At 30.2% G+C, this 27,573-nt stretch overlaps 5 protein-coding genes and 1 non-coding gene across 12 annotated transcripts in view; 2 read left to right on the forward strand and 4 right to left on the reverse strand.

Annotated features, from left to right (window-relative positions):
* Nucleotides 1–27,573, reverse strand: part of LOC130672097 (uncharacterized) — a 99,827-nt gene that overhangs the window by 15,590 nt on the left and 56,664 nt on the right. The gene's annotated exons all lie outside the window — the stretch shown is intronic.
* LOC130672110 (MD-2-related lipid-recognition protein-like) lies at nucleotides 110–2,411 on the forward strand. Its single transcript, XM_057476405.1, has 4 exons — nucleotides 110–269; nucleotides 366–488; nucleotides 1,557–1,726; nucleotides 2,050–2,411. Exons 1-4 carry the CDS (start codon nucleotides 179–181, stop codon nucleotides 2,131–2,133), a joined length of 468 nt encoding a protein of 155 aa, XP_057332388.1. The 5' UTR covers nucleotides 110–178; the 3' UTR covers nucleotides 2,134–2,411.
* On the reverse strand, nucleotides 2,762–2,843 carry Trnas-cga (transfer RNA serine (anticodon CGA)). The gene has a single exon. It is a non-coding gene; the product is annotated as a tRNA-Ser (tRNA).
* Nucleotides 4,688–6,604, reverse strand: LOC130671017 (putative ankyrin repeat protein RF_0381). Its single transcript, XM_057474689.1, has one exon. It carries the CDS (start codon nucleotides 6,602–6,604, stop codon nucleotides 4,688–4,690), a length of 1,917 nt encoding a protein of 638 aa, XP_057330672.1.
* Nucleotides 8,073–10,133, reverse strand: LOC130671018 (putative ankyrin repeat protein RF_0381). Its single transcript, XM_057474691.1, has one exon. The coding sequence runs from the start codon at nucleotides 10,131–10,133 to the stop codon at nucleotides 8,073–8,075; it is 2,061 nt and encodes a 686-aa protein (XP_057330674.1).
* Nucleotides 11,441–27,539, forward strand: LOC130672093 (echinoderm microtubule-associated protein-like 2). 6 transcript variants are annotated; one of them, XM_057476375.1, is made up of 14 exons: nucleotides 11,441–11,846; nucleotides 13,999–14,085; nucleotides 18,261–18,491; nucleotides 19,101–19,263; nucleotides 20,163–20,276; nucleotides 20,332–20,460; nucleotides 20,618–20,686; nucleotides 21,265–21,643; nucleotides 23,652–23,858; nucleotides 23,920–24,157; nucleotides 24,231–24,901; nucleotides 24,988–25,075; nucleotides 25,988–26,214; nucleotides 26,300–27,539. In XM_057476375.1, exons 2-14 carry the CDS (start codon nucleotides 14,019–14,021, stop codon nucleotides 26,423–26,425), a joined length of 2,709 nt encoding a protein of 902 aa, XP_057332358.1. In that variant the 5' UTR covers nucleotides 11,441–11,846; nucleotides 13,999–14,018; the 3' UTR covers nucleotides 26,426–27,539. The 6 variants fall into 6 exon arrangements, with proteins under 6 accessions (XP_057332358.1, XP_057332359.1, XP_057332363.1 ...); XM_057476376.1 differs by having other exon boundaries at nucleotides 20,335–20,460; XM_057476380.1 differs by lacking the exon at nucleotides 20,618–20,686 and having other exon boundaries at nucleotides 11,442–11,846.

The following is a 27,573-nucleotide window of genomic DNA, read 5'->3' on the forward strand; positions in this document are numbered from 1 at the left end:
AAGTTAATGTTTAACAAAAACGATACTATCTCAATTAACCTACGCCCCGCTTTAGATACTCGTTCATCATATCTTTAAATATATATAAGTATCCGAGCTTTAGTTTAAGCTCATCATTACATTTTATTCCATTCTATTCCATTCATTTCGATTCGAGCAGTCACGACGTTACGACATTATGAAGTACTTTGCAATTTTTATCCTACTTGGCTTTATTGGATTCTCTATTTCTGAAGTGATACAGCCACAAAATTGTGAATATCCTGAAGGTAATTCATTTATTCATTGATTTATTTACTTATTGCAAGTATATTTTTACAATAATTATTTCAATTACTGTTACTTTTAAAATAATTGAATTTTAGGGACCGTAATAAACTGCACAGTACACGAAGTACGCGTCGACCCTTGCAAGGAAGCCGATCAAGGAAAACCATGTCGCATTAAACGGGGACAAAACGCCAGTATTTCATTCGATTACACAGCAAGTAAGTTAATATTTACTAAAAAATCAGGAGTAAAGTTTTTATTTGAGTCAAAATTTACTTCATTACCCAAAAAATCACTCCGCGTAAGCAAATTTTCCAGTAAAGTGATTTCGTGATCTGGATTTTACTTTAATCTGCATCTCCGATCCATAATTTCAATAGTAAAATAAATTTCCTTCGGAGTAAATTTCGCTGTTGATTAAATCCGCGTTCATTCGAAAATTTTCTACATACTGTAAAAAATCGGAAGTGAATTTGGAGTAATTATGGATTTTATTTAAATCCAAATTCCCCCCGTCATTTTGGTTTCCAGAGTTTTAGAAAAAATCACTTCGCATATGGAATTTTCTCAGCTGAGTGATTTCGTGATCTGAATTTTTCTTTAATCTGCATCTCCGATCCATAATTTCAATGGTAAAATAAATTTTCTTCGGAGTAAATTTCGCTGCAGATTAAATCCGCGTTCGTTCGAAAATTTTCTACATACTGTAAAAAATCGGAAGTGAATTTGGAGTGATTATGGATTTTATTTAAATCCAAATCACTCCGTCATTTGGGTTTCTGTAGTTTTAGAAAAAATCACTTCGCATACGGAATTTTTTCAGCTGAGTGATTTCGTGATCTGGATTTTACTTTAATCTGCATCTCCGATCCATAATTTCAATGGTAAAATAAATTTCCTCGCAGTAAATTTCGCGGCAGATTAAATCTGCGTTTACCCGGAAAGTTTTTACCCACCGTAAAAAATCAGGAATGATTACGGATTTAAATTGAATCCGGATTCACTCAGATATGGAGTAAATTCGGAGTTCGATTTTTGAGTGAACTGGATTTATTTAAATTCTTATTCACCTGATTCGGAGTTTTAGTATTAAAATAAACTCCCCTTCGGAGTAAATTTTACTCCAAGGAGATTAAATAAATATGCAGTCATCCGGTTCGCATTCACTCCGGAGCAGAAAATGAATTTTTTAAAATTGTCAAGAGAAAATTGATTTTAAAAAAATACTGATTCAAATAACTCAAGTGATTATGATCTGAATTTTTATGGTGCTTAAATTTTTTCAGACTTTGAGGGAAACAGTTTGGAAAGTCGCGCTTACTGGGCTAGTCAGGTGATCGATCTACCTTTTGTTGGGATGGAAACCAACGCCTGCGCGACGACCGTTTGTCCCGTTCAACCAGGACAAAAGCAAACTTACGATATTAGTCTTCCTATCTTAAAATCATTCCCAGCTGTAAGTTATTTATCTATTTATTTATATAAACTTTTTTTTTTTTTATCAGAACATAAATTTTTAATTCGAAATCACATTTAGATAAGGCCGCATGTCCTATTGAAGAGCACTGGCCTCTGAATTGATAAATTGTCATGAATAACTCTCTTTAAAATGGATAATAATAGCTCATAGATAATTGTTATTTCGTAAAAGAATGAAATGTTATTGAGTACAATTGATTAATTAACGTGTTGATAAAAAAAAATCAATGCTTTATTTAGTTTTTCTACTCGTTCATTTATTGGTTTTTATTTTATTTATTATTTTTTTTTTTTTTATAGAGAACCTATGACGTTAAATGGAAGTTATGGAATCCTCAGCAACAGGAATGCTGCTTCATTTTCCAAATTAAATTACATAAATAAAATTTTTTTTAATTAAATATCGCACTGGTTTAAGTAATTACTGTTTAATTTGTCCATTTCTACGCAAAAAAAAAATAATTTCTGGGCGCAAAAAATATTTGACATTAGAAATTGATGAGGAAAATTTTCTTAGGATTAAAAAAAAATTTTTTGGCACAAGAATTTTTTTTTTTGCTCCAAGAAAATTTTTTTTTAAATTTATAATGGAAAAAATTTATTGGGTCAAGTAAAAATTTTCTTGAGGCGAGTAAGAAATTTTCTGTGCCAAGAAATACTTTTTTTCTGTGTATAATTATTTAAAAATAAAATAATTAATTACCTGATAATTGACATTTTTCTTATTTATTATAAGTACGCATTTTTATTTCATTTAATTTTTCCCGCCAAATTTTTTTTTAAATAAAAAATAATTTTAGTTTAATTAAAAATTACCTATTCCTATTACAATCTATGAAAATAATTTTAAAAATTATAAAAATTCTTGAGAATACATTTTTTGGTCAAGAAAATATTTACTTACGATAATTATTATTATTTTTCTATTGTTGTTGATTATAATTATGGTAGTAATTAAATAAATGATTAATAAAATTTTTGTGTAAAAAAAAAAAAAAAATAAAAAAGTAAACGCTGCGGACAGGATTCGAACCTGTGCGGGCATAGCCCATTGGATTTCGAGTCCAACTCCTTAACCACTCGGACACCGCAGCCGATATTCGATACCGAGCAAAACTCTTCCATTTATACTAATTTTTATTTTCGCGTTGTAATTAATGACATTAATTACAATAATTAATGTTTTTTCTGTCATAAACCGGCGATAATACTTTAAAAAATAATTATAATTGTAAATTAACACGCAGAAAGTTAAAAGTAGGCCACTGCGATAAGTTGAAAAATTCAAGGGGAAAAAATGATTATTATTTTTTTAAGTAAAAAAGTATGTATTTTTATTTTTATATCGGTGAATTGATACAGCTGAGAAAGATTACGGTAGCTTATGAGCTGACAATTATTATTATTATTGTTACGAGCAACCTGAGCCCGCGTATTTTTATTGAATATGAATTGAATTTAACTGTTTATTGAAATCTATACTTTAGAATCTTTTATTTCTGTTATCATTAAAACCTAATGAGCCCTATCTCAATATTGACTCACAAACTGATCGATTTCAGTGATTGTATAATGGGATTCTTAAAAAAAAATCCACGGATGGTCAAATTTTTTGTTATTAATATTAGTTATCTAATATATTTTTTTTTTCACTGATTTCAAACTAAACCTGTTTAATTTTTCTAATCATAGAAGAAATGGCATAGACTGAATTTTTTAAATTTTCTTTCCATTATGTATATATTAAGTCATAATTAAATTTTATTCTAATACTCGAAACTTAAAAAAATAATTATGAAAAAAAATATGGTTTTTCATTTTATTTATTAATTTATATTAAGTGATTTAATCTCAGTTCAGTGAAAAGTGAGCGGGTATAGGGGCTTTTACCTTATATTAATTAAATGTAAAACTATAAATATCGCGTTACAAATGCCATAAGGACGTACCAATAAATTTTTTTCGGGAATCGACGTAGTTATGGCTGAAACGGGCAGAAATGCAAAAAAAAATTTTGGTACGCCCTTATGGCACCCAGGGTTCCTACCAGGAGCCATAAGGGCGTACCAAAAAAAAATTTTTCGGGAAACGACGTATTTTTACTTTAAATGCATAGAAATGATGAAAAAATTTTTTTTCAAATTTGAAATTAACTTTGATCACTTCATTTGTGATTGAAAGTGATCATTTTGAATAAAAGTATTCCAAAAAATTTTGATCAAAGTTAATTTCGAATTTGAAAAAAAAATTTTTTCAAATATTATATTCTTATTGTTTAATAATTGTCTTTTGTTTTTCTTTAATAATAATAATAAGTTTTATTTGTATCACAAGTATGTGTTTTACAAAGTTTTACATATGTTTATTTTTTATTTATAAAAATATATCTCTCTTTACTTTACTCATTCTCATACACTTATTCTAATAATTGCTTTGGTTCACTATTTCTACTTTGTACTGTAGGTTTTATTAAATAATTAAATTAATTCTTGTTTTTCTTTAAATTATTACGATTTATTTATTATGTACAATGCCGATTGGCGTAAATTAAATAAATATTGTGCGCAGAAGATTGATAGCTGAACATCCCTGATTAAACAAAACGATCCCCTCGATGTTGAGTGTATATCTATATAGTAGTAAAATTGAATCGTTTCTAATTGTTTTGAATCGTTTCTTTTAATCAGGTATAAACTTGATAAAAAATTATCTATTGCTAAAATTAAAGTAATTTCAGTCTTACAGATGAATATTAAATTATTTATAATAAAAAAAAAACTGTAAATTATAGATGAAGTAATTTGTCTAAATCTTAAAATAAAAAGCGCTTTTGACCAAGAATTCTTTCAAATCGACGTTACTAAAGTAATCCATTATTGTCCTGATGCACTTATAAGGTAACTCGTAGATTGGTTTGAAAACTGAATGCTCTTACACTTTATCCAAGTCTTCTTTTGGCGAATCCTCTCCAAAAGCATCCACTGATGATTTCCCAATAGTGCGGGAACTCTGTTTTGTAGCTTTCAAATTCAAGTTTCTTAAAAATATCATCATTGTTCAAGTACGTAGTTAATGTGACCAAATCAGCAGTCACGAGATCATAATAAGTAACACCGTCGCTTATTATTTCAAGCTTCATTTTTTTAATTTCTTCTTTATATTCTTCTTGATATCTAAATGGCTTTGCGAATACAGTCATCAAGTTACTGAAACAATATGTGGGTCTAGTTATCAAGGCATTGTTAATATTTTCATTGACATGTAAATTCAAAAGCTTTAGCTTCACGACGTGTTGAGTGATAAAATTAGCAATTTCGTCAACTCCATTTGCTTGGGATAAAAAATTTGCATCTGGGTTATCTCTTTTCCGATTGCTGAATAGATGACCTTGAAGTCCATAATCAAGAGGTGTGTAGCCAGCGTCACAAATTACATTAATATCAGCGCCGTATTTAAGTAGGATTTTTATCGACTCTAATCTTCTGAACTGAAATGCAGAATGAAGCGGCGTTCTTCCTCGACTGTTTAAAAAATTAACATCAGCTCCATATTCAATGAGGGGCTTCAAATGAGAACTATCATAACAATACACAGCAGCGGTGTGCAGTATGGGAGAATGTGCTTTGTCACTAAATAAATTAACGTCAACTTCATGTTTTAAAGAAGAGTTAAAACCTTGTTGCTGAATGTATCTGATTATTTGTTCTACTTTTGTACTTTGACAAAGTCGAACAGCTGCTCGCAGAATGCGCTCAGTATTGTGGTAATCTAATACTTTTAAATCCTGATGTGTCAAGACATATTTAAAAACCTCTTTGTCTCGATTATTAACAGCATAAAAGGTTAGAGAATTGCCATTTTCATCTTTAAAATTAATGTCTACGCCTTTTTTAATGAGCATCTTAATACATTTTATTGGACTGCAGCTAAAAGCTAAACTGAGTGCCGAACCTTGACACCCACTAGGATCCACGTACTTTTTGTGGAGATCAGCACCGTGGTCTAGAAGCAGTTCAAGAACTTTACAGTCATAGTTATCTTCGATAGCTGCGTGAATGGGATAGTAAAATGTAGAGAAACAATTTCTCGATTTATCAGCGACAAAGGGCCCATTTTTAATATCAGTACTTGCACCATTGATAAGAAGAAGTTTTACCATTTCTTCATCTTCATTTTTACAGGCAATATATAACGCCGTCTTTGCACCAATGCGTGTATAGTCAATGTAATTGACATCAACACCGCGGGCCAATAAAAGACTCACGATATTTAAAGATTTTTTTTCAACTGCCACACATAAAAAGTTGTAAGCACTCATTGCCTCGTTTAGATCAACATGCAGGCACTTGTTCAATAATTTTTCTGATAACTTAACATGGCCTTTTTCTATCAGATTAATAAGCAGCTTCTGGTAATTTCGATCCGTGATATTATTTTCAGACACATGGTCCACCAGTTTTTCTAGAACAGTTCTATTATGGTAAACTCTTACGAAATCGTTAACATGTTTCTGAGATATTGTGATATCAACCGCATTTTGAGAAAATAGACTTTCTTTATTAATATCAGCACCTTTCTCCAACAGCTTTTCTACTAAGAAAAGATTCCTATCTTTAACTGCCAACTGAAGCGGCGTGTCTCGATCTTCTTCATTGGCATTATTTACTGGAACGTTTCTGGCTAACAGAAATTCTATGATTTCATCATTCCTGGTCTCTACAGCAATGCAAAGTAATTGATATCCGTACATCCATTCTGATAAATCATCAGGTAAGTTCAGTGACTTTATAATGCTCTCTAGTTTGGCTACATTTTTTTTGAAAACAGCTTCGAACATTTGCATTTCTTCTTCCATCTTTATAAAAAAAAAAAAAAAATAAATAAATAAATCGTGTCGCTTTTTAGTTAGGCATAAAGTAATCAATCAAACCCGAAGATTTAATTAAAAGCAGTGGCCCCTACTTTTTGAAAATTCTCAACGACTTATAACTGCCATAACCATAGTCAAATTTTATTAAATAATTGAAAAGAAATTAAAACATTAATTTAAAAAAAATGATACTGGTTAGCCGACGTCTAATAATTTTTGGATAGTTTTCAAAACAATAAATTATGAAAATAAATATTTAAAAAATTGCACCTATAATTTTATTAATTTTCTACACGGAAATAAGAAGAGGAGAAAATATGCACGTGTAGAAAATTAAAAAGGCTTTAGGTGCAATTTTATTCCAATACAAGACTTTCTTAACCTATAAAAATTAGCATTCTCATTTAAAAATCCATTACAAAACTAAAACTATAAAAAAAAATAATAAGTGTGAATGTAGCAGACAATTGCTAATTTTTAATTGTTGAATAAATAAACAAAATAAGTACAATAAAAATTAAACAATAAGTATTTAGATGATAGAAAAATTGGAACGTGCCATTTTTTCAGTTTCATTATTTGAATTTCTCTACATATTTACTTAAAATTTAAAACTCTCGCACGTCTGCTACATTTACATTCACAAAATATAATTATTTACCTCAAAACCAATTTATTAAATTTTCAATAAAATTTAAATACTCCTAAATAAAAAATTCAAAAATAAACAAGTTATATTTCAATAATCGTACACCAAATATATATTAAATATATCTCACTCACAGCCACCAGAGGTCTCAGTAACTTTTCCCAAACCACTTTCTCAATTTATACAATATCGGCTATAAATTCTTGCGCAGTAGCATATAATCGGTAAAAAAAACGTCTCAAAATAAAAATATGCATGACTTGTTTCATACAAATGTAAAAATAAAAAATTGTTAAAAAAAAAATTCTATATTTAAAAATATATGTATATTAATTAAATGTAAAATTATAAATATGTATTGTAAAATAAGGAAACAAAAAAAAGTCCCTATAAGAAAAATCTCTAGATTAGTGGATTCTATGGGAATTTTCGGATCGGGAATTCATATGAACAATATTTTTTTGTGATTGATTGTTAAATAATTGTCTTTTGTTTTTCTTTAAATTATTACGATTTATTTATTATGTACAATGTCGATTGGCGAAAATTAAATAAAATAAATAAATATTGTGCGCAGAAGATTGATAGCTGAATATCCCTGATTAAACAAAACGATCCCCTCGATGTTGAATGTATATCTATATAGTAGTAAAATTGAATCGTTTTGAATCATTTCTTTTTAACAGGGATAAACTTGATACAAAATTATCTATTTGTTAAAATTAAAAAAATGTCACTCTTACAGATAAATATTAAATTATTTATAATAAAAAAAAATTGTAAATTATAGATGAAGTAATTCATCTAAATATTAAAATAAAAAGCACTTTTAACCAAGAATTCTTTCAAATCGGCGTTACTGAGGTAATTCATTATTTCTCTGAAACACGGATATGGTAACTCGAAGATAGGTCTGAAAATAGGATGCTCTGACACTTTATCTAGAAGTCTTTTTCTGGCGTATCCTCTCCAGAAGCATCCACTGATGATTTCCCAATAGTGCGGGAACTTTGTTTTGTAGCTTTCAAATTCTAATTTCTTAAAAATATCATCATTGTTCAAGAACGCAATTATTGTGACCAAATTAGCAGTCACGAGGTCATAATAGGTAACACCGTCGCTTAATATTACACGCTTCATTTTTTTTATTTCTTGTTCATATTTCTTTTTATATCTATATGGGTTTGCAAATCTAGCCATCAGGCTGTTGTCAGGATATATGGATCTAGTTATCAGGGCATCGTTAATATTTTCATTAACATACAAATTCAAAAGCTTTAGCTTTACAACGTGCTGAGTAAAAAAATTAACGATGTCTTTAACTCCATTTACTTGGGATAAAAAATTTGAATCTGGGTTATCTCTTTTCCGATTGCTGAATAGATGACCTTGAAGTCCATAATCAAGAGGTGTGTAGCCATCGTCACAAATTACATTAATATCAGCGCCGAATTTAACTAGATTTTTGATAGATTCCAATCTTCTGAACTGAAATGCAGAATGAAGCGGCGTTCTTCCTCGACTGTTTAAAAAGTTAACATCAGCTCCATATTCAATGAGGGGCTTCAAATAAGAACTATTATAACCACACACAGTGGTGTGCAGTATTGGAGAATGTGCTCTGTCACTAAATAAATTAACGTCAACTTCATATCTTAAAAAAGAGTACGAACCTTGTTGCTGAATGTACCTAATTACTTGCTCTACTCTTGTAACTTGACAGAGTTGAACAGCTGCGCGCAGAATGCGCTCAATATTGTGGTAATCTAATACATTTAAATCCTGATGTGTCAAGACATATTCAAAAACCTCTTTGTTTTGATTATGAACAGCATAAGAGATTAGAGCATCGCCATTTTCATCTTTAAAATTAATGTCCACGCCTTTTTTCATGAGCATATCAATAAATTTTTTTGGGCTATAGCTAAAAGCTAAACTGAGTGCCGAACCTTGACACCCACGAGGATCTACGTACTTTTTGTAGATATCAGCGCCATGGTCTATAAGCAGTTCAAGAACTTTACAGTCATCGTTATCTTTGGTAGCTGCGTGAATAGGATAGTAAAACGTAGAGAAATAATTTATTGATGTATCAGCGACATAGGGCCCATTTTTAATATCAGTACTTGCGCCATTGATAAGAAGAAGTTTTACCATTTCTTCATCTTCATTTGTACAGGCAATATATAACGCCGTCTTTGCACCAAGGCGTCTATAGTCAATGAAATTAACATCAACACCGCGGGCCAACAAAAGACTCACGATATTTAAATATTGTTTTTGAACTGACTCACATAAAAAGTTGTAAATCCTCATTGCCTTGTTTAAATCAACATGCAGGCACTTGGTCAATAATTTTTCTGATAACTCAACGTGGCCTTTATCTATCAGATGATTGAGTAGTCTCACGTAATTTTGATCCGTGATGTTATTGTCAGACACATGATCCACCAGTACTTCTATCATCGTTTTATTATTGTAAAATCTTAAGGGACCATTATCATAATGGTCAGATATTGCGATATCAAGTGCATTTTTAGAATACTGATTTTCTTTATTAATATCAGCTTTTTTCTCCAACAGCTTTTTTACTGTTTCAAGATTCCTACTTACAACTGCCAAATGAAGCGGCGTGTCTCGATATTCTTCATTGGCATTATTTACTGGAACGTTTCTGGCTAACAGAAAATCTATGATTCTATCACTCCTGGCCTCTATAGCGATGCGAAGTAAGTTATATCCATACATCCATTCTGATAAATCACCAGGTGAATACAGCCGGTTTATAATGCTCTCTAATTTGGCTACATCTTCTGTGAGAACGGCAGCAGTCAATTGGTCTTCCAACAATTCAGCGTCACTCATTTCTGTATCTTCGTTTATCTTCATAAAAAAAAAAAAAAAAAAAAAAAAAAAAAATTGGTCTCGGTGTTTAATTAAACTAATGTTAAATTAAAACTAAATTTATTGTAAGCTTTTTAAAAAAACTAGTTTTTGGTATTAAAATACTCAATGCTAAATTGAAATTTTAAGAATAAAATTAACTATAGTCGTCCCAGAAAAAGTTTGATTTTTTCCCATCATTGTTCTTTCTCCCTCTATTATGTTCTGAAAAAGATATTCTGCGCATGCGCAGATCAAAATATTGCGGTAGAGAAGGAATAATTGTGGTAGGGCTAAGTTCCAAACTTTTTCTGGCACGTGTATATTAATTTCTTTGTAACCTGATATTATTTTAACCTATTTTCCAGTTCAAAAATTTAAAAAATTATCTAGCGCCTTCTTCTTTCACTATAATTATATTCTTTAGGAATTTTAATTAATTATCTCTAAAAACTACACAGTAAAAAATAAAAATTTCCTTTTTATAATTTTTTTAACCTAAAAAAAAAATGAAATCAATTTTACAGGTAAATTATCTCGATTCAAAATTTTTTCAACCTTAAAAAATTAATATACTAATTCTAAAACCTATTGTAAAATTATTAATACTTACATTAAAAAATAAGTAATTACTTTAAAACAAGATCATTAAATTTTCAAAAAAATTTAAATAATCATAAATAAAACATTCACAAACAAACACGTGATATTTAAACAATCTTGTAAGCACACCAAGCACCAAATATATTAAATATATTTAACTCACAGCCACCAGAGGTCTCACTAACTTTTCCCAAACCACTTTCTCAATTTATATATACACACATATATATATATCAGCAAATTTTGAACAATGAACGCATCCAAAGATAATTATCTTCTGCCATTTTATAAATTAAAAATAATCATAACTAATAAATAAATAAACAAATTAATTACAGGATTAAGAAGACTAAGTCGTCTACTAGACTATAGAAACTACAAAATAGATAAATAATAATAAACGTTATGTTTAGTTTTAAAGTCAGCATAAAGTAAAAGTCTCCAGGAACGTGCCCCCAATTTCCGGAACCCGGTTCTCCCAACAACCGCTGATTTCAAAAAACAATTAAATCTCCCGCCAAAAAATTTGAATTCTTCCCAAAAAGTGAGTAGCTCTCGTTACATAAATTGATCGGCAGTAAAACAAATAAATATCCAGGTTTTCATTTCAGGTGGGAAATTTAACAGAAATTACTTGAAAGCGACGTCACTGGGGTCTTAACTGTTGCCTGCTGGCACAACTCACCAACAACTCACCTGTTGGCCTCGCTTCAGAACAGTTGATCTCTGTCGATCTGAGTTTAAACACACAATAAAAATTACACACTGCATACTACACACTACAAACAGTAATACCGATTTTATATATCAATAAACAATATATAACATACAGTAATTTACATACAAATATTCAAAAACAGTGCGGACTAAAATTGAATGCTGTCTTGCGGAATTCGCGATTCACATGTCGGAGCACCGCGCAAGTTTTTGAGTTTCGCATAAATATTTCCTGTATTTAAATCATCCATCAATTTATTTATCAATCAATTAATAACTGATAGTTATATTTATCAAGTGTCAGTTTAAATTATTGTTGTCTTCAAAGTAATTCAAATGCGGTCAGTTCTCCAATAGCTTGCGGATGAATCAAAGGTAAGCAAGGCAACGACTGCCAAAAAACGTCAATGATAAATAAAATTATATAAATATAAAAGTAAATACCAGTAGTGATATTTATATATGTAATGAATTGCTGTCGGGAAATAATTAACAGCACATATATTTTTTTTTTGAACAATAGAGAGTACTTGTGGTAAAAAAAAGGGTAATAGTATAAGAATAAGATGGTACATATATTGTATAGGCAAAGGTTGGGTGTTGGGTCACGTTCCCAAGTTCCGTTCCCACGGAATCGCGATAACCGTGACGGCATTGCATGCTCATACCATATCTAACTATATTATAACGATATAAGAAACAAAATTCTTCATATCATATATATATATTTTTAGAAATATTTTTTATCTAATACTGTTGTCATTAGCGCAATAATGATAACGTTATCTTGTTATCATTTAAAGTTGCGTTTTATAGTTTAAAGTATCAGGTTTTTTGGAGTTATTTTGAATTAAGTGAGCGGTAAAAATTTAATTTAATTTATTTTGTGGAAGAATGAAATAAAAAATAACGGACTAGATGGTAATGGTGATAATTTAATACTGATAGATAGAATTAAAAAGTAATACCGGTATTCAGGCATTCTCTCCGCGATTTCTACACCTCAACGACATATGCAAATGCATTTCCTACCATTTCTTCAGCGTCTTATTGTAGTTTAGTGACCTTCTTGTGTATATATGTGTAACGTAGACATTCCTGTAGCATGATATGTTAATTTAATAGCCAACGTACTATTAATTTGTTATCGGAGTAACGTAAAAGTGAATAACAACTATGAGGATGGAGAAGACGAGAATATGGGAATTAATAATGCGAGGTTTAATTAATAATTAATCCCAGTAAATAGTTGACAAATAAATTGGCGGATTAAATTATAATCTTTTAAGGACTTGACACAATAATGTAAGATGAACGGTGACCGACTATTAACCAATAAGGTAATGTTCATGCTGGGTCAATGTTTACTGGTTTTATATTACACCTTATATTAACCCTGGATACCTAATACTGCTGCAGCAACAAGTCCACTGACTTTCCTTTATCGTTTTTATTTTTTTTTTATTCTACTCTTTCACTTTTTCATTATTTAAAACTTGCTCGGACTTTAAAACCTTGGAATTTATTTAACCCTTCGGTGGTTAATTGAAGATTCGAGACACGAAAGTTGTCTGGGGTGTAGTTTACCCAACAATTGAATTTGTTTTTTAGAAAATTAAATTTTACTTGAAAAAAGATTTCACTGCAAAATATTTTTACTTGTCCTGATAAATTTTTTGCATTGAAAATTGAAAACAAAAATTTTATTGAGGAAAAAAAAATTTGGTGGGGGTGAGAAAATTTATCTAGGCCTGAAAATTTTTATTTTTCATTTCGTAATGCAAAATTTTTCATGATTTTGAAATTAACAGACAATTAACAAGTTTTGAAATTTTTGTCCAGCAAATGAACTGCAAAAAAAAATAAACTAAAAAAATGCACATGTAGAAAATTCTAAAAAATACAGGTGTAATTTTTCAAATATTTTTATTTTTACAATTTATCGTTTTTAAAAAAATTCAAAAATTATTAGAGGTCGGCTTATTTTGAATGACAATAAAGTTAGCAGACGTTTAAAAATTTTTGGATTTTTTTTAACAAAAAAATTAATATTAAAAAAAAAATTTTGAAAAATTGCACGTATAGTTTATGCAATTTCCGACATGTGCATTTTTTCAGAAATATTTTTTTTTCACTATTTGTCTGTTAAAAAAAATTTCTTTTAATTTCAAATGTCTACTAACTTTACTATCATTTATTTTGAGTATCATCAATTAAATTACGAAAAAAAAAAAATGCACATGTAGAAAATTTAAAAAACTACAAGTGCATTTTTTAAAAATATTTTTTTTTTTACAATTTATCGTTTTTAAAAAAATTCAAAAATTATTAGAGGTCGGCTAATTTCCGTATCATCAATTAAATTACGAAAAAAAAAAAATGCACATGTAGAAAATTTAAAAAACTGAAAGTGCATTTTTTAAAAATATTTTTTTTTTATAATTTATTGTTAAAAAAAATAATTATTAGACGTGTAATTGTTTTTAAATTTTTAAATAATTAAATAAATTAATTTTTATTGAAACAGATGATGAGCATTAAAGAGCCATGAGTAAAAATCAATCAAGGATGATGCATGTAAACGGTCACAATCAGAGCTCATCTCAGGAAATGGGTAAGTTGGTAACAATTATATTATTAATTAATTAAGTAGACAATTAAATTGATTTGACGTTGACATTATTGGCTTGACTCCGATCGTAATTGTGGGTGTAGTTAAATTGATTCGGCTCCGTCGATTGTTTCGTCAACAATAGAAAATTTAAGTCCTTTAATAGCGTCAAGTGTGCCCGTAACACTGCTTTGATGTGTACTATAAATAAATTGTTTTCGCTTGATTTTCGTTTTCAATGGAATGGGAGCGCCAGATATTTTATTCAAAATACGTCTCAAGGTTCTGCAAACAACCGTTTAATTCAACTATAATTTAAGTCTACATTATTTTCATTATTATTTTTTTTTTTGTTATCGCGTCAGTTTGATGGATAAACAGATAAATCCGTCGAGTCGAATTTTGGAGTAACTCAGTCTTGCGTATCCATTCGTAAACTCATCCATAAACGGTCAAAAGGGTGCGAGACAAAATCATTTGAGTGTAAATTACTAGCAGACTAAAGATCTTACAAACTATTGAGGAGTGAGAGACCAGAGAATACTTGGACGTGAGCAATTAACGCTGCGGTTTAGTGTTAATAATACGATACGGCTCATTGACTTAAATAATTCAAAATATATACAATGCATATAACAACCATGACACATCCTTACGTTTAACTGCTTTTTATTTCATTTTTAAATGAATAAAAAAAATATCCGAGTAATTATTTAATTTTTTTCGCGACTGTTGGATTTATTTTAAAAGTTAATTTAAAATTTACTTGATCGATTGATTCAAAAAATTAACGAGCTATTAATATTTATAATTTTTTTCAATTACTACAAGAAATATTCAAATTAGGAAATTAATTTCCAAGATATTGAGAAGCCGTACACTCCTTTTAAAATAATGAAAAGTTTCCGCAGCCTTGGAAGCTGACTTGCGTTAAAAAAGGCAATAAATTTCTAGTATTGTTTGACGTTTGATTTATTTGACTCCATAATTAAAATACGCGTGAATTTTTTCAAACTTTAATTCGCGACTCAAGAACTTTATTTTAAATTTTTATAATTCAAAATGTCCACCAACCTAGAAAACTTTTTTACATTCAAAAGGGCCATAAATTTTTAGTATTGTCTGACGTTTGATTTATTTTACTCTATAATTAAAATTACGCGCGAATTTTTTCAAATTTAAATTCTCCCGCGGACTTTATTTAAAATTTTCATACTTTAAAATATCCCCCAGCTTTGAAAACTCTCTTACATTAAAAAATGTCATAAATTTCTAGTATTGTTTACCATTTGATTTATTTTACTCCATAATTCAAACTACGCACGAATTTTTTCAAATTTAAATTCCCCCGCGGATTTTATTTAAAATTTTCATACTTTAAAATATCCCCCAGCCTTAAAAACTTTCTTACATTCAAAAATGTCATAAATTTCTAGTATTGTTTGATTTATTTTACTCCATAATTAAAATTATGCGCGAATTGTTTCAAATTTAAATTCCCCGCGGACTTTATTTAAAATTTTCATACTTTAAAATGTCCACCAGCCTTGAAAACTTCGACATTCAAAAAGGCCATAAATTTCTAGTATTGTTTAAAATTTGATTTATTTTACTCCATAATTAAAATTACGCACGAATTTTTTCAAATTTAAATTCCCCGCGGACTTTATTTAAAATTTTCATACTTTAAAATATCCCCCAGCTTTGAAAACTCTTTTGCATTCAAAAAGGCCATAAATTTCTAGTATTGTTTGCCATTTGATCTATTTTACTCCAAAATTAAAATTACGCGCGAATTTTTCCAAATTTAAATTCCCCGCGAACTTTATTTCCAATTTTCATAATTTAAAATATCAACTGCCCATAAATATTAATAAATTCCCCATCAAAAGAATAATTCAAATCAATAATTTAATTTCCGATAGTTCAGATCCGTCCACTCCTTAAAAAATCCTTTTAAAAAATAATAAAAACTAATTCCTCAGCCTTGGGAGCTCAAAGTCGTATTAAAAAAATGCAATTAATTTCCAGTATTGTTTGACATTTGATTTATTTAACTCCATAATCAATATTACGCATACATTAGCTGGATGAGTTAACAAAGCAGAGTTTATACCGTATCCATTATTCAAATAATTTGTATTGAGCCCTCCAGGAAATATACAATTATGGCTTCCGTTAAATGCAGACTCGATTGTTGGCTAAATAATATTATAAAAAAAATAAATATCAGCAATACAGATGCAGTGAAACAAATTTCTTCAAACGGACATCAAATCTATGAAACTATAAGCTGTTATGTAACAATAAATGATTTTAATTGAGAGATTACTTATCTAGTGAATGACAAAGTGTAAGGCAACGTAACGCGTCATCTGAACAATCTCAACAATTATATTATCTGTTGTACAACAAAACTAAACGCGTTATTGATCGCGAGTCTCCACCAAACCAGCTGGACTATTACGCGAGTTAATGTGAGCTGTTCTGACAGTAGCGTTAGAACTGGCTCTGAAAATACACATGCGTTCGAATGCGCACTCTTGCAAGCGCACCCTCGTTTTTTAACTTACGTTTTCATTGTTTACCTTCACTTAAACTTAAATTATTTATTTACTTGACGATAATTTTAAATATATTTTTTTTTATACCCGAAACTTGATAATAAATAAAATATTAAATATTGTTACAGTACAATAAATGTAAATAAACTGAGGACATTTTTTTGACCGTAAATAACACGATATATATGTTATATATATTTCATATATTGTTATCGTAACATATTTTAAATTTAATGGCATTGAAATTTAAAAAAAAATTTTTTTAGTCACTTTGTATTTTATTGTGTAAGCTGTTGAGTATTAAAAAAAATATATAGATATATGTGTGTATATATTATTGATAAAGTAACGGTGAATAATTATTTAGTAATTAGTTAATAAATTACCGAGCGCATAAATATTTATTACGTTATTAAAATATTGAGATGCCGGGCACGTGGTTGTGAATTTATGAATAATTTTATATATTTATTTAGTTTTTAATAAATATATTAATTTATCGGTGAGTTTATAGAGATGGAGTTATTTAATACGGGTTCAAATGACTAAAAAAAAGTGATTAGTGATTAGTGAAGGAGGTTATCGATAGTATTTAAAATAAATGATTTAAATTACAAAAGAGGTCACGGGGAGTTTAAATATTTAAAATGTCTACAGACATGATGAATACAATTGACGAAGCTGATCAGGCTTGGAGTGAGTATTTTTGAAATTGGACATCCTGTTGTTTAAATTTGTTTTTTAATGACAATTGTTTTTTTTCTGGGTATTAAGGGAATTTTCAGACAGTGCCTCCACTTTTTAAAAATATTCTATGACTCCTGTCATAATTGTAATAAAATTTTATTAATTAATTGAAAAGAAATTAGAGTAATAATTAAAAAAAAGACAGCGGAGTTGCGATTGTCGCTGAGATGAATTAAAAAAATTAGTGACATCAATTAGGAGTCAAACGAAATTTGGTTAATAAATTTCAGTAAAATCATGTCAATGTTATCATTATTTTCAAATTTCGTAGGCTTCAGTTTCTTTATCAAATTTTGTTTGACTCCTAATTGATGACAACTGTAAGTAATTTTTTTTTTTTAATTTAAATACGGATATGACAGTTGAGTCATTGAATATTTTTTTGAAATGGGGGTGGGCACTGACCGGAAATGCCCTTAATAAATTATTTGGCAATGATGGATTCAAATTTGCTGGGTACTGTAACCCAAATAGCACAGACAATTTTAAGATGTCAAAGATGTCTTAAAAAGGACAAGACAAATTTTGTCTCCGAGCCAAATTTTTTATATAAATAAAACATACAGATGTAGGTCTAGGGGTCATAGAAAATTTGTCTCATTTTCCGGTCTTAAAAAGTTATCTAAATTGACTTCGTTCAAATGACATTTGTAATTAACTTTTTGCCGCCATTTTTTCAAATCCTTTAGTCAGATATTTTGACATAAATTTCTGATTATTGTCAACATTTTGGTGGCTTGAAAGGTCAAAAATCGGCCCCAAAATTTCTATCTTGATGTCAAAAAGCCAAGTGTCCTACTTTGGAATAAATGGCGGGTTTTTTGAATTTAAATTTAAAAATAATGAATATTTGTCGTTTTATTGCAGATGAGATGTTGGAATGCGAGACAGGATCTCTCCTTGGCAGAGTAGCAGACCTCGAGAGACAGTCCTTGGCACAAAGGGACGAGATTGTCTGTCTCCGTGCAACTTTAGCAGACGCATTACGACGTATAACGCAGCTGGAGAACCGTGACAAGAGAGATGACGAGAAACATGATAGAAAGAATGATAGATTGTTGTCGTCACCTTTGAGAAACGGTCATATATCTCTGAGAGGTGAGCGGTAAATTACTTTTTTTAATAAAACAATTTATGTCAAAGCTAAGTCTGAATTATTAAACAATATAGGGATTGAAAAATATGTACGTATATATCTATATATATGAATAGTATAGAGAATGGAGTACAGAGAGTACAGAGAATGATCGTGCCAAGGCACGATATCACTTGAATGAATTTGCCAGCGCGATTGCCCCAAATATCCAGCAATGTCTACAATGGAATTATAATTACGTGCGTGACTTGTTTATGCCTGATATGATTCTTAGACATGTGGGTATTTTATTTAAGCAGCACTAAATATCGAGCAATCACCTTGACGTGAGTACACCAGAGTTCTCATACTCATCATCAGGAAACTCTTCAAGGTCAATTTTATTTAGAGGGGAAAGTTCGTGACAGTGTTGTACTAAAATAAGTTTTTATGTTAAGAACGTGCATATACTGTATATATATATATATATACATATTAAATTGTTGAGGCCATTTCCGTTCTCATCTGCTGGCGGTACTTTCTCTATCCATTTAAAAAAAATAATTATACGTGGCATTATCCGTAATAAAATTTATTTTGTGTATTAAATAAATATATTATTATACTTTCAGCGACACAAAATTCTGTACAAAAGGATGTGATGAGAAACCGACAGACTAATTCACCGTGCCTAAAAAATTCATCGTCTTCTGGATCAAGTCAGGATGTCAGAGATTCTAATGTTAATTCTAGAAGACCCGCTAGTTATACTGCACCTTCGCAACTGCCACAAAGGTATTGCTTCTATTGTTTATACATTCATATTAATATGTTTGTATATAAATCATTCGTCTCTTCGTGGTTTTTGATTTCCCATTTAAATAACATGGGAAAAAAATTTAAAGCTTAGAATTTTATGGCTCATGGTACAGATAAGCTCAGGATATATTTTTGTAGGGAATTAAACGCTGTACAAAAAAAGTCTTTTATCTTTTTTGATAAATCTGTTCAAAAGTTATTAGAGCTTGAAGTCAAATTTATAGAAAATTTCAAGATTTTTTTACTTTTACAGCGAAACTATGAGACTTATCACAAAAAGTCATAGGATCTTTTTTGTAGACATTTTTATTCCCTACAAATTATCTCTGATAAAGTTTTTTAAAATTCCGCATTGTTTTCTAGTTATTTTCATTTTAGTGTCAAGCTCTTAAAAAAAGTAGTGTTCTGATGGATTTCAAATCTTGACATTAAAATGGAAATAACTAGAGAACAATGCGGAGTACAAAAAAACTTTATAGGACATAATTTGTAGAAAATAAAATTGTCTACAAAAAAGTTCCTATGACATTTTGTAACAAGTCTGATAGTTTCGCTGGAAAAGTATAAAAATCTCGGAATTTACTCTAAATTTGACTTCGAGCTCCAATAACTTCTGAACAGATGAATTTATCAAGAAATTATAAGAGACTTTTTTTGTACAACATTCAATTGCCTACAAAATTTTATCCTGAGCTTATCTGTACCATGAGCCATTGCCGAGCCATAAAATTTCAATCTCAAAATTTTTTTATTCCCATGTTCTTTAAACAAAAAATCAAAAATCACGAAGACGCCTCTTAATATTAATTACTAAGAGTTCAAACTTGACCAGAATTTTTTTTTTGACCCACCCTAATACTCATAATTTATTTCAGACGATCAGTCCACTACCAATCAACAAATTCATTGCATTCAGACAGTCCCAGTAGCAGCAGTGTCTCCCCTGTGCCATCACCCAGCCCTCGAGCGACCCCATTACCCACTGCCAGGTACTGCCTTACTTTAAATTAATAATAAAATCCAATAATTACTAAACACCATCAGCAGGTCGCCTACAGCCCGATCCAACGGACCTCCTCAAAGTAGTCTGCGACGCGCGAAACGTTGGTCGTCAACCGGAGACTTTATTCACTCTCCCCAGTCGCCAAACAATTCTCACCTAACCAGCTCCAGGTAATTTAAATAATTAACTCTACTCTGCTTTAGTAAATCGCTTGACAAATAAATAAATAAGTAATTTATTATTCAGTACTTAGTACTACGTTAGTTATTTAGCTGCTCCCGTCATTAGCACCGCATGCTTTTCGTTTGCATTGTCGTTAATTTGTAGATTATCAACATCAACCAAGTCACTGTTCAACCTGTTCAAGCCTCCGGTCCTGAACAACGTCAAGCATGGGTAATTAATTTCATTTGTGTGCTCTCACTATTAAACCCACTCTTTTTTTTTATCTTAAATTATTTTTTTTCCTAGATTATTTATTTCCTACTTAGCTCATTAATTATAAATACATATTTTTATATTTGAGTAGTATAATTATAATTGTTGATGTACGCGCATCGCTGGTGTCGAAGAAAGTTATTTATTTCCGGTATCATGCAATATTCCCACCGACACTTTCGCGTGTGTAATTTCTTGTATATCAAGTTCCAGTGATACCCGTCAGCAACAAAAAAACTCGATAAAATAAAAAAAAAAAATATATTCTACGGCTTTCAAGGTTCGCGCTTACATTTACGTAACATAAATTTTTATCCTCACGATCTTTTATTTTTTTTTATTGTAAAAAAAAAATTGTCCGCCATTATCTGACGTCATCTGACGCATTGTACCGGAGTAGGAGACTATTATCTGTCAGTAGTCGTCGCGGTTGTTACTAAAAAAAATAAGTGTGTTGGTGACTAAAAATATACTACTAGTTTATTAAGATAATTGTTGATAAAATATTATAAAAAATAATTTATTATTTTATTTAGCACCAGAGACATGCAGTACAACGAGTCGGAAGGGACCGTGCGAATGTATTTGCGTGGAAGACCCATAGTCCTCCATGTTCCTACATCCTACGTTGATAGTTACGACCCGCACAAAGTTAACACACCACCGCAGAGTAAATTGAAGCTGGACTGGGTCTATGGGTACCGGGGAAAAGATTGCCGCAGTAATTTACACCTTTTGCCGACCGGTGAAATTGTATACTTTGTCGCATCCGTTGTCGTCCTTTATAACATGGAGGAGCACTGCCAGAGGCATTATTTAGGACATACTGATGACGTTAAATGTATTGCCATTCATCCTAATAAATTAGTCGTCGCTACTGGACAAGTTGCTGGTACTGACAAACGGGATGCGATGGTAATTATTTTTTTATTTGATAATAACAGTAATGCGTCGTTAGTAATTCCGGAAGGGCGCAGAATTTTTTTTTCATGGACAATCGATTTATAGACCGGGTAGAAGTAGCATTTGTGGCCACTGCTCTATTTTTTGACATTTAATACTTTATTTAAATCAATGAAAAAGTATTAAATAAAATTTATTTTTTTTTTAGTGACAAAAGTATCTTTGTACGCATTTCAAAAATTAATTATGTCGATTTTTGCCTTAACTTCGAAATGAATAGTTCAAATGTTTAATATTACGACGAAAATATTATTCGTATAAAAAAATTTTTCAAATAAAAGTTGTAGGAAATTTTATTTTCTAGAGAAAATGTCTCTTATGATTTTTTTATACGACCAATATTTTCACCGTAATTACAAAATTAAGATTCATAATGAATTATTCAAATTTTTATTAATTATGAAAATCTTAATTTTGAAATTACGGTGAAAATATTGGTCGTATAAAAAATCATAACAGACATTTTCTCTAGAAAATAAAATTTTCTACAACTTTTATTTGAAAAATTTTTTTATACGAACAATATTTCCACTGTTATTACAAAATTTGACACCATTAATTATCAATTGTCATTTTTAAATAAAAGCAAATGACTCAGTGCGTATTTTAAAAATCATGTTATTTTAAATTTTCCAGTATCCAAAACTGGCCCTAAAAATTTTTAAAAAAACTTTGAAAGCCTAAAGGGCATGAGGTAGAAGTATCTCTTTTGGCCACTGCTCCATTTTTTGACATTTAATACTTTGTTTAAATTAATAAAAAAGATTTATTGTACACAGATAAAAAAATCTTGACTGGAGGTAAATATTTTTAATTGAAATTTTTTTGAAAACCTCAATTTTCTTGGACTAAACAGAAATTTTCTCTAACCAAGACAAATTTCTTGGTTCAAAAAAATCTTGACTTGGTTTCTGAAGACGTTTGTTTTCAAAATTTTTCTCTTTTAACAAAAGACATTTAAAAAAAATCGGTCTGTCAGTTGACCCTGCGGGCCAGCCCCAAAACTTCCCGCTGTTTTCGAGCTCGTTGAGCTCGAAAACACTATTGTGAATACATTTTCGAGCTCTACGAGCTCGCAAATACTTTTGTATGCCATTGTTTTATAAAAAACCATTTTTTAGCATTTCTTTCTCCCACGATATCTCGCGAACGAATTAACCGATTTTGATGGTTGAGGCGGCAATCGATGCGTTTTGTCAAGTTCTAAAGCTGATAAAATTTTGGATCCGATTTATCGAGTCGTTTTTGAGATATTTCAGGAAAAATAAAAAAAATTTTTTTTTTTAATTCTTTCGACAACGGTTTCTCTTGAACGAATGAACCGATTTTAATGGTTGAGGTGGCATTCGACGCGGCTTATAAAGCTCTAGAGCCCAGTCCATTTTGGAATTAATCCTTCGAGCACATTAAAAGTTATCCAAAAAAAAACATTTTTGAAAAAACTTTATTTTTGGAATATCTCTGAACGAGCCCTACCGATCAAGCTCAATTTCCTCTCGGCTTCAAGATATTGACAATCCGCGTCGAATGGCACCTTAAAGTTCAAAATCGGTTCATCCGTTCAAAAGATACAGGTATTTACATACGTACGTACGTACGTACGTACATACATACATACATACACTCGGACATCATCTTGAAATTAGTCAGAATAGCTTCCTAGGACCTCAAAACGTCGACATCTGATAGAAATTCGATTTTCGTAAATCGGACCGAAACCAATAACTTCCCGAATTTTTGAAAATTTACAATTTTCTTAGCGGGAAGTTAAAAAATTAACTATGTCATTGCGTATTTTACAAATTGTTTTATTTAAAATTTCTAAGTGGCCAAAACTGGCCCTAAAGTAATCAAAAACTGTACTTCTACCCTATGGCGACTAAAGTCAAAGGCGCGTATAAAATTCTACGTCCTTCTGTAATTAGTGATGCGATATATATTTAAAATAATAATATTTCAGCCTCACATAAGAATATGGAACGCAGTAAGTCTTGCTACGCTGACTATAATCGGCGTTGGTGAATTCGACGGATCAATTTGTTGCCTGTCATTTTCAAAAGCTGACGGCGGGAGTTTTCTTTGTGCAATTGACGAGACTTCTGATCACAATATTTCTATTTGGGACTGGCAGAAGGGTGAACGCGGTACCAAAGTCACCGAGACGAAGGTATAATTGTGGATATTTAATAAGACATCCGGGTTTTTTAATATAATTATTTGAATTTCAGTGCTCAGTGGACACGGTCGTGTGCGCAGACTGGCATCCGTTGGAACGCAACCAAATAGTATCCTGTGGCAAAGGACACGTATCATTCTGGTCACTTGACAATGGCGGCATGCTTTATAAACGTATGGGAGTTTTTGAGAGCCGGGAGAAACCAAGATACGTAACTTGTCTGGCGTTTAATCAAAATGGTGACGTTTTAACTGGAGATAGTAATGGAAATGTAATTATATGGGCGCGAGGTAATTTTTTAAAAATTTTCCCGCCATAATTAATTTTTAAAAATATTTAAAACGATAATTATTGTTTTTAAAGGGACAAATACTATTTCTACGCTGGTAAAAAGCTTACATGAAGGATCGATATTTTCAATATGTGTATTGAAGAACGGAAATATTGTTACCGGAGGCGGTAAAGACGGTCGTATTCTTTACTTGGACAATTCCTTGCAACCAACAGGCGAAGGAGCACAAATTGAAGACCATTTTGGCGGAATAAGAACAGTGTCAGAAGGAAGGGGCTCGCAATTATTGATCGGCACTACGAGAAATTGTATTCTAGTTGGAGACACGGAAATAGGATTCTGTCCAGCGATGCTGGGTCACACTGAAGAGGTATGGGGTCTTGCGGCACATCCTACTCTGCCCCAATTCGCGACCGCTGGACATGACAGACTTCTCCAGATGTGGGACAGTCTCAGTCACTCGGTCGTTTGGAGCAAAGACATAGGAGAGCTGGCTCAGAGCGTTTGTTTTTCTCCCGATGGCAGTGTTATGGTGGTAGGATGTGTCTCTGGTAAATGGCTGGTTATTGACAGCGAGTCGAGGGAATTTTATACCCATCATTCAGATGGTTCAGAGGCACTTCAGGTTGCTAGATATTCACCCGATGGTACTTTACTAGCTATCGGCTCACGTGATAATTGTATTTATATTTATCAAATAAATGAGACGGCTAAAAAATATAACAGAGTTGGTAGATGTATGGTAAGCATTGCTAATTAATTTAATAATAATAATTTTTATTATTTGTCAGCTGGTAAATAATTGAAAATTTTTCTAATGTTTTTCAGGGACATTCAAGTTTTGTAACTCATCTAGATTGGTCTGTAGACAGTCAATATTTACGAAGTAATAGTGGAGACTATGAATTATTATATTGTACGTATCTATGAAATTTTATTTTTATAAAAATTAGTGATGCGAAATTAGTCATTTTTTATTCAGTCAAATCTAAAAATTGGCTGACAATTGACGTCGAAAATTATTTTGTCAGTTTTTTAACTTGACTTCTATTTAGAGACGAAGTGACGGTAAAAAATTATCCGGTCAATTTTTTATAAAATAATTTCCTGGACATTATTAAATATATAAGTACTTGTAATTGTAATTGAACTGCAACTCATATCACTCAACATAACGTCCAATTCGTTTATTTTAAAAAATTCGTTAAAAATTTATTTTGACGTCTATTTAAATTTTAAATACAAAGTGACGGTAAAAAATTATTCGATCAATTTTTTATGATACTGAAGTTAGCAGACGTCTGACAGTTTTTGAATTTTTTTAAAAACGATTAAATATAAAAAAAAAATATTTTGAAAAATTGCACCTATAGTTTATTAAATTTTCTCCATGTGTATATTTTTAGTTTTTTTTTTTTGTAATTTATTTATTGAAAAAAAAGTCAGAAAATTTGCAACTGTCTGCTAACTTCAGGATCGTAATTTTTTATAAAATAATTTCCTGGACATTATTAAATATATAAGTACTTGTAATTGTAATTGAACTGCAACTCGTATCACTCAACATAACATCCAATTCGTTTATTTTAAAAAACTCGTTAAAAATTTATTTTGACGTCTTTTTAGATTCAAAGTGACGGTAAAAAATTATTCAGTCAATTTTTTATAAAATAATTTTCTATTCAAAATCAATTTGGCGCGGAAACTCATAAAATTCAAAAAATTGTCAATTTTTTTATGGTAAATTGACGTCAATTGTCTAGACAATTTCTCCGCCTTAGAACTCTACATAAAAATATTAAAATCTATTTATTTATTTATGACTCAGGGAATCCTGGAGTATGCAGACAAATTCCACAATCATCAAATTTAAAAGACATTGAATGGGCAACACATACATGCGTGATATCATTTGAAACGATAGGAATCTGGCCAGAAGGTGCTGACGGTACGGACGTAAATAATTGCAGCCGCAGTGGCGAGGGTAAATTACTGGCAACTGGGGATGACTTTGGTAAAGTCAGATTATTTTCTTACCCGGCGTGTCAGCCAAAGGTAATACAGACTTAATATTTTATTACTCTACCACTGCATGCATGCTACTTAGTAATTAATAATAATTATAAATATAATTTTCTAGTCACTTTCATACACGTACGGCGGACACTCGAGTCATGTAACAAACGTTACATTCCTTCACGATGACACACGTATTGTATCAATAGGTGGAAACGATACCAGCGTTCTTCAATGGATTGTTAATTAATAAAACAAATAAACCGATAACACACAAGTCGAAAATATTTTAAACCAACACATCAAATGCACAATCAAAATATTGTTTTAAAATAAACTCAGTAATCCTTGGAAAGTTATTTTATATATTATTATATTTAAATATAAATATATAATAATATATGTAATGATACCGTCCATACAAGATATGTCAATTTTCACGATATGCGCGTGCGAGACTTGTGTAGTTAATTATTTTTTTTAAAAAACAATAATTACTGTCAATATATATAAATAAATATATATATTTTAAATGAGAGTTAATTATAATGTAAAAAATAAGAAGTATATTTTTTTTGGAAAGTCTTTAACTAAATTATTTTAAATTTAATTTAAATAGTGTACGATAATTTACTGGACTGTAAAAAATTATCGGAGTATATGCGGAGTAAATACGGAGCAGATTACTGTTTATTTAAGTCTCGGAGTAAAATTTACTCCCAAAGGGATGATTCTGGGTGACCCTGAGTTAGCAGACAATTAACAACTTTAATATTTTTTTCTTTAATAATTAAAATACGAAAAAAAAAAAAAAAAAAAAAAAAATGCACATGGAGAAAATTAAAAAAACTACAGGTGCAATTTTTTTGAATAATTTATTGATAAAAAAAAATACAAAAATTGAATGTCGGCTTTCAGTTTCTAGATCCTGAAGTTAACAGAATTAACAATTTTCGGATTTTTTTTTAAGACGATAAATTACAAAAAAAAAAAAATAAAAAAATGCACATGTAGAAAATTTTAAAAACTACAGGTGCAATTTTTTTGAATATTTTTTTTTTAATAATTTATTGTTAAAAAAAAATCCAAAAATTAGATGTCGGCTTTCAGTATCAAGATCCTGAAGTTAACAGAATTAACAATTTTCGGATTTTTTTTTAGACGATAAATTACAAAAAAAAAAAAAACTAAAAAAATGCACATGTAGAAAATTAAAAAAACTACAGGTGGAATTTTTTTAAATATTTTTTTTTTAGAATTTATCGTCTCAAAAAAAATCCAAAGATTACTAGACCTCAGCTAACTCGAGTATCATCCAAAGGGAGTCGATTTAAATTTTAAAACTCTGAGTCAGAGAAATAAAATCTAATTCACTCCGAAATCACTCCGCTGAAAAAA

The sequence above is a fragment of the Microplitis mediator genome, chromosome 7, assembly GCF_029852145.1.
Source record: "Microplitis mediator isolate UGA2020A chromosome 7, iyMicMedi2.1, whole genome shotgun sequence".
Taxonomy (NCBI): Eukaryota; Metazoa; Arthropoda; class Insecta; order Hymenoptera; family Braconidae; genus Microplitis; species Microplitis mediator.

Bases quoted from the DNA above. Each gene is read 5' to 3' on its own strand.
- LOC130672110 (XM_057476405.1), top strand. From the start codon at position 179: ATGAAGTACTTTGCAATTTTTATCCTACTTGGCTTTATTGGATTCTCT. The intron at 489-1,556 runs GTAAGTTAATAT...AAATTTTTTCAG, and splicing joins TTCATTCGATTACACAGCAA to ACTTTGAGGGAAACAGTTTG. The intron at 1,727-2,049 runs GTAAGTTATTTA...TTTTTTTTATAG, and splicing joins TCTTAAAATCATTCCCAGCT to AGAACCTATGACGTTAAATG.
- LOC130671017 (XM_057474689.1), bottom strand. From the start codon at position 6,604: ATGGAAGAAGAAATGCAAATGTTCGAAGCTGTTTTCAAAAAAAATGTA.
- LOC130671018 (XM_057474691.1), bottom strand. From the start codon at position 10,133: ATGAGTGACGCTGAATTGTTGGAAGACCAATTGACTGCTGCCGTTCTC.
- LOC130672093 (XM_057476375.1), top strand. From the start codon at position 14,019: ATGAGTAAAAATCAATCAAGGATGATGCATGTAAACGGTCACAATCAG. The intron at 14,086-18,260 runs GTAAGTTGGTAA...GTTTTATTGCAG, and splicing joins GAGCTCATCTCAGGAAATGG to ATGAGATGTTGGAATGCGAG. The intron at 24,902-24,987 runs GTAAGCATTGCT...AATGTTTTTCAG, and splicing joins ACAGAGTTGGTAGATGTATG to GGACATTCAAGTTTTGTAAC.